The sequence below is a fragment of the Carassius carassius genome, chromosome 3 (assembly GCF_963082965.1).
Source record: "Carassius carassius chromosome 3, fCarCar2.1, whole genome shotgun sequence".
Classification (NCBI taxonomy): Eukaryota; Metazoa; Chordata; class Actinopteri; order Cypriniformes; family Cyprinidae; genus Carassius; species Carassius carassius.
The window spans coordinates 36,674,693-36,686,691 of record NC_081757.1 but is presented as its reverse complement, the minus strand read 5'-3'; the positions used below and the strand labels follow the sequence as shown (position 1 = coordinate 36,686,691).

At 35.4% G+C, this 11,999-nt stretch overlaps 1 protein-coding gene across 1 annotated transcript in view; it reads right to left on the bottom strand.

Annotated features, from left to right (window-relative positions):
• Positions 1-10,285, bottom strand: part of dpep1 (dipeptidase 1) — an 11,482-nt gene extending 1,197 nt beyond the window's left edge. The window contains exons 1-8 of the mRNA XM_059523481.1: positions 10,027-10,285; positions 9,199-9,325; positions 8,969-9,101; positions 8,467-8,617; positions 7,906-7,975; positions 7,140-7,316; positions 277-361; positions 82-157 (exon numbers count right to left, since the gene is read on the bottom strand). Coding sequence (XP_059379464.1) covers positions 82-157; positions 277-361; positions 7,140-7,316; positions 7,906-7,975; positions 8,467-8,617; positions 8,969-9,101; positions 9,199-9,325; positions 10,027-10,145 — 938 coding nt within the window. The 5' untranslated portion in view covers positions 10,146-10,285. The remainder of the gene's footprint in view (positions 1-81; positions 158-276; positions 362-7,139; positions 7,317-7,905; positions 7,976-8,466; positions 8,618-8,968; positions 9,102-9,198; positions 9,326-10,026) is intronic.
• Between the last annotated feature and the right edge of the window lie 1,714 nt (positions 10,286-11,999).

Genomic DNA, 11,999 nt, shown 5'->3' with positions numbered 1-11,999 from the left:
TGAAATGTACCACAGTGTCATTGAGCAGCATTATCATTAGATTGGATTGCAGGCAGTCTATTCACAAATCAGCCTGCTTACCTTGTCACACCGTCATAATCTCCTCCAAATCCAATGATACTAGAGCCAGCCACTTTCTTGATATGGTCAAAGTGATCTGAATGTCATATAGAGAAATGGAGTCACATATAAATGTCTTGTCTTATATCATGAAGTGCTCAATGTAGGAATGCTTTGCAGGGTAGCAGGCAGTGAGGTTGTTTTCAAAAGACTCACCAGCAACATCTGAGATGTTAGCAGCTTGTTTGCAGGTTACGTAGTCATTATAAAAATTAACCATGACAATCCCTCTCTTTTCTTTCTGAAAAACATTTTGGAAAATGAATATTTTACTTTACACTTCTCCTTTTAAATACACACAAATTACAAACCAGGTTTTTACACTTTATGAATAATGTGTGAGTGCTACTTAACCCTGTAAAGCCTAACATATTAAATAATAGTCAGAAAAATCTCAGTTTTATTCAAAGGCTCAAAATGAGCAAAATATGCAATTTGGTGCAATTGCTAATATTTACATGGGAGAAAAAAAATGACATGAAAAGAAAAAAGCTTATCTTGAAAGTTTATTATCATAATTGATATAATGTATCATATTTGATAATCACATTTGAAAATGATTTTCCTTAAAAATATGTATGGATAATCAGGTAAACCTTAATGTTTTTCTTGAATATTACTAACAATATAAAAGTAATTCTTTTCTCATTCTGATTTACTTCAAATCAAAAAAAAAAAAAAGAATTATACTAAAAGGACTTTTATTTGCTAATAATATATAAAATATCAATCAGAGATCATGAGTAGTGTAGTAGATTGGGTATAATATTTGTTTTCAGCAATGTTTGAATTATGTTGATAATTTATATGCCTTAGAAATGTACCTATTGGCTAAAATGATAGTTCACTCAAAAGTGAAAATCCTGTCATCATTAACTCATCCTCAAGTTGTTACAAACTTGTATGAGTTTATTTCTTCAGTGGATAATGCAAGTACATATTTTGATGGTAGTTACTGACTTTTATAGTGGCTACCAACATTCTTCAAAATCTTCAAAATATGTTCAGCATAAGAACAGCTTGAGTGTGAGCAAATGATGATAGAATTTTCATTTCTGGGTGAACTATCCCTTTAAATGTTTTGTTGCTTTAACTGCTGCTGCGTTTTTTTAAAAAGTGTTTTTAGTGTTTATGAGAGTTTTTTATGCATTGCTGTATTGTTGCTGGGTGACCCACGTCAACCCAAACCCTAAGTCAGGGGTTTTCAACCTTTTAGGATATGCGCCCCCCCCAAGTTTGTCTAATTACATTCGCGCCCCCCACCCTCCCAAAGTGCGTGCAAACGAACATCATTGCTATACAAGAGTCATTCTACGAAACGGGTGCCATTTCCACTTTGCAATTTTCAAAATTTTCATTAAGAACAAACTTATTTTTGAAAAATGGTTCAGTGTTGTGAAGAGGTTCAGTGTTTGGAAGGAAGACAGGGTCGGCGTGACTGGGACTCGCACGTTTTATTTACAAAACTCAAATCAACAAACAAAAGTCTTAATCCTGATTCTTTACGGCGAAAAAAGTCAACCGGTTTATCTTTTAACGTCGGGTGTTTGGTTTGTAAGTGACGTATTAGTTTCACAGGTTTCAAACTGTCATTTGCAAGCACTTCAGAACATATAACACACTGTGGACGTGGTTCGTGATTAAGTGTGATGCACGTGAATCCGTATTTTATGTACTGTTCGTCATACTTTCGTCGTTTTGATGCACCCAGGCCTTTGGTTTTTGCTATTAATCCTCTCTGCGTGTAAAGCCCCGTTGACGTGGAGGGTTCGACATCAATTTGCGGAAGTTGTACGGGTTCAGTCGGACACTCTTCTTCTTTTTTGCCTGACGGTTCACCCGTTTTATCACTGGAATTATTACGTTTAAGCCACCGGTCCATTTTTGTTTTGTTTTAATATTTAGCTTGAACTCGATTGCGTCAACTCTGCTCCTCTGCTCTGTAGCCAACTAATATATCACCATGGCAACGTCACAGAGACTGAGGTCGCCCCGCATGATTAGCTGCGGGACTAATCAGATTGCCCCCTCTAGTGGATGACTAAAGATTTGCTATCTTGAATCCACATGTTGAAAACCCCTGCCCTAAGTCTATGGGCCCTATTTTAATGATCTAAACGCAAAGTGTAAAGGGCACGACACAGGTGCACTCAGGGTGTGTCCAAATCCACTTTTGCTATTTTAACGACAAAAAAAATGGTTGGCGCGCGCAGACGCATAGTCTAAACGGGTTGTCTCTATTCTGTTAATGAGTAATGGGTGTTTTTTGGGCATAACGTGCAATAAACCAATCAGAGTCTCATCTTCCATTCCCTTTAATAGCCAGTTGCTCTCGTGCCATGATGGATTTGGTATTTACATGGTGGAATTTGGCAAGCGCAAAGACAGAACACGTCTCCGAGATGAAACTGAGCTACTCGTGTGCGAGCAAATAGATAGCCAAATTCTCATACATGAAAAAAATCTTATGCATTGCAATCCTTTAATTTGTAATATTTTGGCATGTTTGTGTGCTGCTGTGCGTCCCTGTGTTTAATAAGCAGTGTGTATGCTCTTTAAATAACAAAGAAAGACAGTGCGCTAGACTTTAGACCAGGTTTGAGTTGGTCTATGGCGCAGTCTATTTTCAGCTCCTTAAAATAGCATTGTGCCAGCAATGTGCCTGAACACACATCTTTTTAAGTCTAGCACGCCCATGCGTGCAAAAATTAGTGCAAATGCACAGTGTTGGGGAGTAACTAGTTACATGTAACGGCGTTACGTAATTTAATTACAAAATTATTGTAACTGTAATTAGTTACAGTTACTACGAAAAAATGAGTAATTAAATTACAGTTACTTATGAAATTTTTAACGATTACAAAGGGGATTGCATTTGAATATTTACACACATTCACATACAGATTTAACTGATTTCTTTCCCAAATTGCACTGACTATTCTGAGACATACCGCCCTAATAATTTACGGGATGCGGAAATACAGTCTAATTCGTAGAATAAAACGGAATGCCTAACGCGGACGGAATATGCCACATTTTGGATGACTAAATCAAAAGTAGGTCAGTACACTTGAATCAAAACATGACATCGACTAGTGTCTGTGAATAGTAAGCCCCAAAAATGCAATATATGACTTGCGCATTCTGCGTGTCTGTGGAAATCAGGCGCGGACTGGACACCGGGAGAACCGGGACAATTCCCGGTGGCCTGGCAGCCGATTTTGCCCCACTATTTAATATCATTATTGTATAATTGCCTGCCGAATGTACTAAAGCGATGATTTGCGAATCCGCCATTTGATAAATGAATCTCTTATAAGTCATGAAGTGTTAGTCGTGACTCGCGCGCTCTCCGCGCCTCCGCCAGAGAGAGAGAGAGAGAGAGAGAGAGAGAGAGAGAGAGACACACACACACACACACACACAGAGGAAGCGCACAGCTGGAACAGAGAAGCAGAACTACTGTTCAGGGTTTTAGGTCAGTTTCATCTGTAAAGATGCTTTTTTGTCTTTGTTTTTTTATTTATTTAATCAAGCAGCAGCACGTTGCTCATCAGTCATCACTCAAAATACTATATAAAGGACATCATTATTATCTGTTGTAATTTTACAGTAGGAATTTATCTGAAAAATTTTTTTTATAGGTTTAAGGGGAGCTACGACAGACAACAACACAACCCTTACGAAAATTTACATTTTAATATTTAACTAAATCCAGAGAAAATGGTTACTATTGTTTAAATGTGGTAACCAAAAATGTAAAATTATTTTACAAATATATTTATTTAAAAATAAATACAAATCCATTTGCAAAAAAAACAAAACAAGGTTATTTTACTTTTATGTAGGCTAATAAAAGCAAGGTTAATTTTTGTAAGGGAAAAACACGACTCATGTACAGTATTAGGATTTTTCTATAAAGATATTGTAGTATTGTAGAGTATTGTATTGTAAAGTATAGTTTTGTTCAATCTTGAGTATTAAAGTCATGAGAGAGATGGATAACAGGGCAAAATAAAGAGACTGAAGAGAAAAATGGAAGTGAAGGTGCAGTTCAGGAGAGAACTTTTAATTATTTTGCATGTCCCCAAATTAAAGATTTAAACCTTTTTTTATGTCAGGTCCATACAAAAAAATAGTTTTGTCCATGAATTTGTTTGTATGAGTTTGAATTTTCCAGTCTGAATTTTTTTCCCAGTCCGCCCCTCCTGTAAATTAATGGCAAAGACATGGTTTCATTTACTACACATAGGCCTACTGAAGCTCGCAGTGTTTTCAACCTCTGCTGCCTCAATATAGGAGTACACGAGCACATAAACATAATTTCTAGAACTGTTTTGTGTCACTTAATGTGCATTTTACTTATTTTGAGAAAACTATCATCATGTACAAAGAGACAGCAGTTTAAAAAAAACACCAATGTTTCAGGAGTTTATTACACAGAATACGTCACATGCTTATTAGATAACTGTATTTAAGTTGATGTATATACTTTTATTTATTATTCTTTAATTTTCACAAATTTAGAAAAGTAATCAAAAAGTACTCAAAAGTAATTAGTTACATTACTTTAATAAAGTAATTGAAAAAGTTACACTACTATTACATTTTAAGCAGGGTAACTTGTAATCTGTAACCTATTACATTTCCAAAGTAACCTTCCCAACACTGCAAATGCATTTGCTAATTAAACGACGTGGCGCTAGACGGAAAAATGTGAACGGCGCCGGACTGAAACTAGCAAACACGCTTGCGTTGTGTCTTGCATCGCATTGCGCCGGGTGTATTATAGGGCCCTATGTGATAAATCTGAATGCTAATTGCACACAATTTGAGAGTTATGAACCATGGTTTAATAACTGGGCCTGCTGAAATTAGCAAGTGCCATAATAATAACTGGAACCTTTGGTGTACAGACTGTACACAAAGCCACATAGATCTCACTTCTCTTTAAAAAATGCAATTCTGTTTCTGGAGTATTCTGAAGCATTCAGGAGATTAGTGATGCTGGGCATTAGTGGTTAACCTCTCAGTTCTGACTAGTTGATGGCTATTAGTTACAAAAGACTGACCAATTAGAATGCATTCTAGTGAGGCCTGTAAGCCAAAAATGTGTGTACATCAGTGGTTTGCTAATTGTCACTGCTAATTGAATGTCTCATATTGGGACGTTCCAATTCAGACCCATTGCAAGGGTTCCACATCAAGCACTCAGCACTTGTACAACATAATTAATTGACCCTTCAAAAAAACCCATTGTTTTTTATAAACTGTTGCTATGTGTGACAAGCCATGCCACTCTCACACTGCATATCATGTTCTCACACAGTAAAAAATACTTTGTGGAGCAAAGAGGAAACAGACAAAACACAGACAGACACAACAGAGCAGGTTACTTCTGGTATGAAACAAGGTCTCAGCTTTCAAATGTAATGTGTAATTCCTGATATCAACAATCAGCATTTCTGATATCAGCAATTTAATTAATATCCTACACGTGTTTAAATGTTTAAAGGGTGACCAAACAAATACAGATATCAAAACTGCATTCCTTACTGGTTAAAATTGTAAATACACATATCAGCTTTGTATTTCTAAAATGACTTAGCAACAATCACATTCATAATATCAGAAATTAACATTGTCACTATAGTGACAATCACATTATTGATATAAAAAATTACAATTTTTACTAGTGGCAATTTAATTGTTAATACCAAGAACAGACATTTGCACTATTAACCATGTGATTACTGATATAAAAAATAAAGGCTTTTACTAGTAAGAATTGTATTTCTGATATGTGAAATTGGAATTCCAAGTAGTAAGAAATAAATTCTTGATATGCACAGTTGAATTCGAATGGCAGCCTGACATTTAACTAGATCCTTGGTATCAAGAATTAGTATTTTAAAATTGAAAATTGAATTGCTGATATAAAGAATTATAAGAATTATATCAGAAACTGAGAGTGTAAATGTAGCCAGTGACGTGTACATTTGAGTCAACGAGGCAATGGAAAGTTAAGGAGGGAAAACCATCATTTTTTAGAGGAACTCAGCCTGTGCTTGTCACGTTAAGTTCTAGGTTTCGGTTTTGTTTTCACGGATTTCTAGTTTGCAGAACATTGTTGTTTTTGTGTCCTTTCTATTTCTTCGATTATCATTGTTTCAAAATATATCATTACTTGTCGCCATAGCTACTGATTATATTGTCTACCTGTGTCTCATTTAGTTCAGATATTACCCTGGGTATTTGTAGCCCTGAGTCTTCACTTGTTGGTTATTGTCTGTTAATACTGGGCAACGATTAATTGTGATTAATCACGTCCAAAATAAACGTTTTCGTGTACATAATATATGTGTGTACCATGTATTTTTATTATTTAGCCTATATATAAATACACACACATGCAGGTATATATTTAAGAAAAATATGTTTAAATATGTTTTTATATAATATAAATTATATGAATATAAACATATACATATAAATATACAATATATATATATATATATATATATGTATATGTGTGTGTGTGTGTGTGTGTGTGTGTGTGTGTGTGTGTGTGTGTGTGTGTGTGTGTGTGTGTTTTATAAATACATAATAAATTTACACAGTACACACACATGTATTATGTAAACAAAAACATTTATTTTGGATGCGATTAATTGCGATTAAATGTTGCCCAGCACTATTGTCTATGCATTTGGATAACTTTTCTATAGTAATTCGGCAAACATGCAGCCTGAAACACTGTTGTGAAACCACCCTAACATAATGAATATCACAATAACTGTGATTACCTGTAGACTTGTGCTATTGCCTAATCACAGCCGATATTATCCATAATTAAAGCATCTGGTTTTATCTTTTATAACATCTCTTTATATCAGTAATGAGTAACGTATTGCAAACTTTTTATGAATATGGAAGAGTAAGTGCTTCATGGTCAATTCTTTTTGGGCAATAACTCTGTTGTGTAACATTGTAAGGTTGTAAATTGACGGGACTCTTACCACTCTCAAGAGAACATCATCAGGGACATTTCTCTTGTGATTACAGATGCTGTAGGCAGAAGAGTGGCTGAAGATAACAGGAGCTTTAGAGATATCCAGCACCTGATTCATGACTTTCTCTGACACATGAGACAGGTCAATCAGCATTCCAATGCGGTTCATTTCCCAGATCACTTGCTGAAAGGACAAAATAAACTGATCTCTAGGGACAGCAATAATGAGTAAAGCTTTCTCTAAAAGATGACAGCAAGTCAGGGTGGCCTACATTAACCACCACTATGTCCAAAGTTAATAACATTTTAGAGTTAACTAAATGTTTTATGTTAATAACTGTCCTGTAAATAATGTGCCATGATAAAATATGTATTTTATATAAACTATATATTTTATATAAACTATATATATATATATATATATATATATATATATATATATATATATATATATATATATAAAATTTCATATTATAGCAAATTTCAATTTATGTTGACTTATATTCAACATATATAATTTTGGCTTAAATCTAAAGTAAATACTAAGCATGACTCTTTATAAGAAATAACCGTTTTACTTTGCTTTTATTTTGGGGAATACATATATATATATATCTATCTATATATATATATATATATAGATATATATAGATATATATATAGATATATATATATATATATATATATATATATATATATATAGATTGATTGATTGATTGATTAATTGATTGATTGATTTAAGTAATCTGACATTAAAAATCTCTGTGTCTAACCTTGCCAAACTCAGACAAACCGCCATGCACTTCAGGCTCAGATCCTGTATCCACCAGCCAGTTGTCTGCCCTAGAAGGAAGTGAGACCAAAACATGGCAAAGAAAAACAATATAGTATTCAACTGAAATTCTTCCCCTTCTCTAATCAGATGGGCACGTGCATTTGTGTGGCCTTTTATGTGGTCAGTTCTTTTGAAACCCATGTAGCTTCTATTTTAGACCCACCTTAAATGCAAAATATGAATTCTGTGGAATAGCTGCTGGTAAGAATTGAACATTCCGGGAATTTCCCTCTAATTTCTCACATTACTAGTGACAATGTTTTGTGGGTGTGTTAAAAAAAACATTTTAGAATGCCTCTGGCACAGATTTTAGACAGATTTATGTTTACTTAATTCCAAACTGTTGAAATCATCATTTGAGTGGTTTTTTCCTCACCTTGCTGGATCAACCTGTATGTTCTTTTTTAAGGTGAATGTGTTTATGCTATCATCTCAGACCATCTCTTTATTTAAAGTGCTATGAAGTATGGTGTGTACTATGCGGGGAATGGCCACTCACCATGGTGTGTTGCAGCTATGTGTGATAGTGAGGTAGCGGACACCAAGTTGGTACATAGTGCGCAGAGTACCCAAACTGCTGTCAATCGAATGTCCACCTTCTACACCAATCAGACTCGCTGTCTTATTCTGTTCAAAGGCATCCAATATATCTGCAACAACATTTTCCTTTTGGTTTAAAAACGATAAACAATTACAAATGTACACATCATCATTACCATAATAATTCCAGGGTGCTTTAGGAATATGGTGTTGATGGGTGGTTGTTACAGTGTTTATGGTTGTTCAGGTCACTTCTAACCTTCTTTATATAGGATTATGGATTTTGTCCATCTGTTTATTATTATACTTTTTTTTTTTTTTATTTACCCCAATATCATTCATGTTGTAGCAAAAAGGGTAGCCCTGGTTGTACTGCAAACATGTCACTGTATCCAATACTGATGTCTATTTGAATTATTACAAGGATTTCTATAGTATTTACTGCTGCTTCACTGTCTTACCTTGACTGCTAGCAGCAAATTTGAACACTTCTGGGTATTCATGACACATCCTGTGGATTACATCAATCTGCTCCAAGGTCTGTCTGACTGCGTCTTTATACTGGGTATCACATGGCACATAAGCGGCCCAGAACTGCAACAGAAAAACAAATAATACCACACATTCAGTTTGCCCATTATAGTGAATGATCGTATGTTGTGTATACAGTCCTGTTTGAGTGTGTTTTTACCTGTGCTGAGAGATGCCCTTCTTTGATTTTTGGGATATTGGTGTGTGTGGTGTTTAATTTGTTCAAGTCCACCATGTTGAGCTGATTATTAAACAAGCTCCTCATCTGCCAGGGAAGGTCATTGTGCCTGTTTTATAAAAGATTTTAAATCACTTTCAGATAGAATCGGAGATAATAAGAGAAAATATTGAAAGTTTCCTTGTATGAATACATTGTATGGGTCAAAATTATAAATTTTTCTTTTATGCCAAAAATCATTAGGATATAACTGTAAGTAAAGATCACTTTCCGTGAAGATATTTTGTACATTTCCTACTGAAAATATATCAAAAATTAACTTTTGATTAGTGATATGCATTGCTAAGGACTTCATTTGGACTTCATAAGGACTTCAAAGGCGATTTTTGTTTTAACCGTCAGATTTCAGATTTTCAAATAGTTGTATCTCTGCCAAATATTATCCTATCCTGACAAACCATAAATCGTCTTATTTATTCAGCTTTCAAATTATGTATAAATCTCAATTTAGAAAAATTGGCACTTATGACGTTGGTTTTGTGGTCCAGGGTCTCATTTTTCATCATGACATTTCAACTTAGAGATCTCTTTTTCATTAAATAATATTAATAATAATAATAATAATAATTTAGACGCAAAATTCCCACAAGTTATCGATTAACTTGTTTTCAGGGACTGTACATTGAATATCTTGTTTTAAGAAATGTTTCAAAACCTTTTTTTTACTCCACTTTCCTTTCCACTAGATCTCTCTCTCTCTCTCTCTTTCTCTCTCTCTCTCTTTGCAGTGTCGATAAAAGATTGACTTACCCATCTATAAGTGGAGTGTCAGCCATCAGTTTCAGGGCTTGCTCTTTAAAATCATCTGCTTCTGAGTTAAATGTGAAAGCCCAGAGCACTAAACACACAGTCTTGACCCAATCCATCATCACCACACTGTTTACCCACTCTGTATCCTTCAGTTATGAATCGCTCCTGAAATAACTCTACCTATCTCAGCTCTTCTTGTTTCAGCTCACTGCTTATATCCACAGATCTTCTTTTCTCTCTGATTATGCGTAGAGATATTCTAAAGCTAAAAGATCAGTGTTAGGGATTAAATTTACATCATAATGATGCTGAATATAAGTTAATATATAATTTTGGGTTGTAAAAATATCCCATAAACCAGAGAGTTGTCCCATAAAAGTCACGTCTTTATTTTAAATGACAGAGAAAGGTGATATAAGTGATTGTGTAAAAGTACAGTAAATTTTTCATTTTGTTGTTTAAAGTCCATGTGAGGGCTGTGTGCACTCTCTGGACTGTTGTATTCAAAGATATTACTTTGGCTGGAGAGACTTGAGGTGAACTCATATTTAACCATATTAATGAAATGTATATGAAAATGAAATGAAATGTATAATGTATGTATGAAATGTATAATCTATATCAAAGCTGAGACCAAACCTACGCCCATGCCTTCAGCTCATCTGCATTTTTTGGTTTCTTGCTTCTCGTTTTCTTCTTGACAATACCCCATAGATTCTATGGGGTTCAGGTCTGGTGAGTTTGCTGGCCAGTCAAGCACACCAACACCATGGTCATTTAACCAACATTTGGTGCTTTTGGCAGTGTGGGCAGGAGCCAAATCCTGCTGGAAAATGAAATCAGCATCTTCAAAAAGCTGGTCAGCAGAAGAAATCATGAAGTGCTCCAAGATTTCTTGGTAAACGGGTGCAGTGACTTTGGTTTTCAAAAAACACAATGGACCAACACCAGCAGATGACATTGCACCCCAAATCATCACAGACTGTGGAAACTTAACACTGGACTTTAATAAAGTTGGGCTATGAGCTTCTCCAGCCTTCATCTAGACTCTAGGACCTTGGTTTCCAAATGAAATACAAAACTTGCTCACATCTGAAAAGAGGACTTTGGACCACTGGGCAACAGTCCATTTCTTCTTCTCCTTAGCCCAGGTAAGACGCCTCTGATGTTCTCTGTGGTTCAGGAGTGGCTTACCCAGAGCAATACGACAACTGTAGACAAATTCCTTGACACATCTGTATGCCCAGCCTCAGTCCAATCCTTGTGAAGTTCACTCAAATTCTTGAATCGATTTTGCTTGACAATCCTCATAAGGCTGCGGTTCTCTTGGTTGGTTGTGCATCTTTTTCTTTCACACTTTTTCCTTCCACTCAACTTTCTGTTAACATGCTTGGATACAGCACTCTGTGAACAGCCAGCTTCTTTGGTAATGAATATTTGTGGCTAACCCTCCTTGTGAAGGTTGTCAATGATTGTCTTCTGGACAACTGTCAGATCAGCAGTCTTCCCCATGATGGTGTAGCCTACTGAACCAAACTGAGAGACCATTTTGAAGGCTCAGGAAACCTTCGCAGGTGTTTCTCAATCTGACTTTGCTGCCGCCTGGAATTGAACTGCTGGTTTCGTCTGGTCAGAGGAGAACTGGCCCCCTGACTGAGCCATGTTTCTCCCAAGGTTTTTTTCTCCATTCTGTCACCGATGGAGTTTCGGTTCCTTGCCGCCTCTGGCTTGCTTAGTTGGGGTCACTTCATTTACAGCGATATCATTGACTTGATTGCAAATGATTGCAAAGATAATATTTAAACTGAACAAAGATTACATCACTGAATTCAATGATGAACTGCCTTTAACTGTCATTTTATGTTATTGACACACTGTTTTCCTAATGAATGTTGTTCAGTTGCTTTGACGCAATGTATTTTGTTTTGTATATAAATAAAGGTGACGACTTGACTTTTGAGTTGATTAGCTGA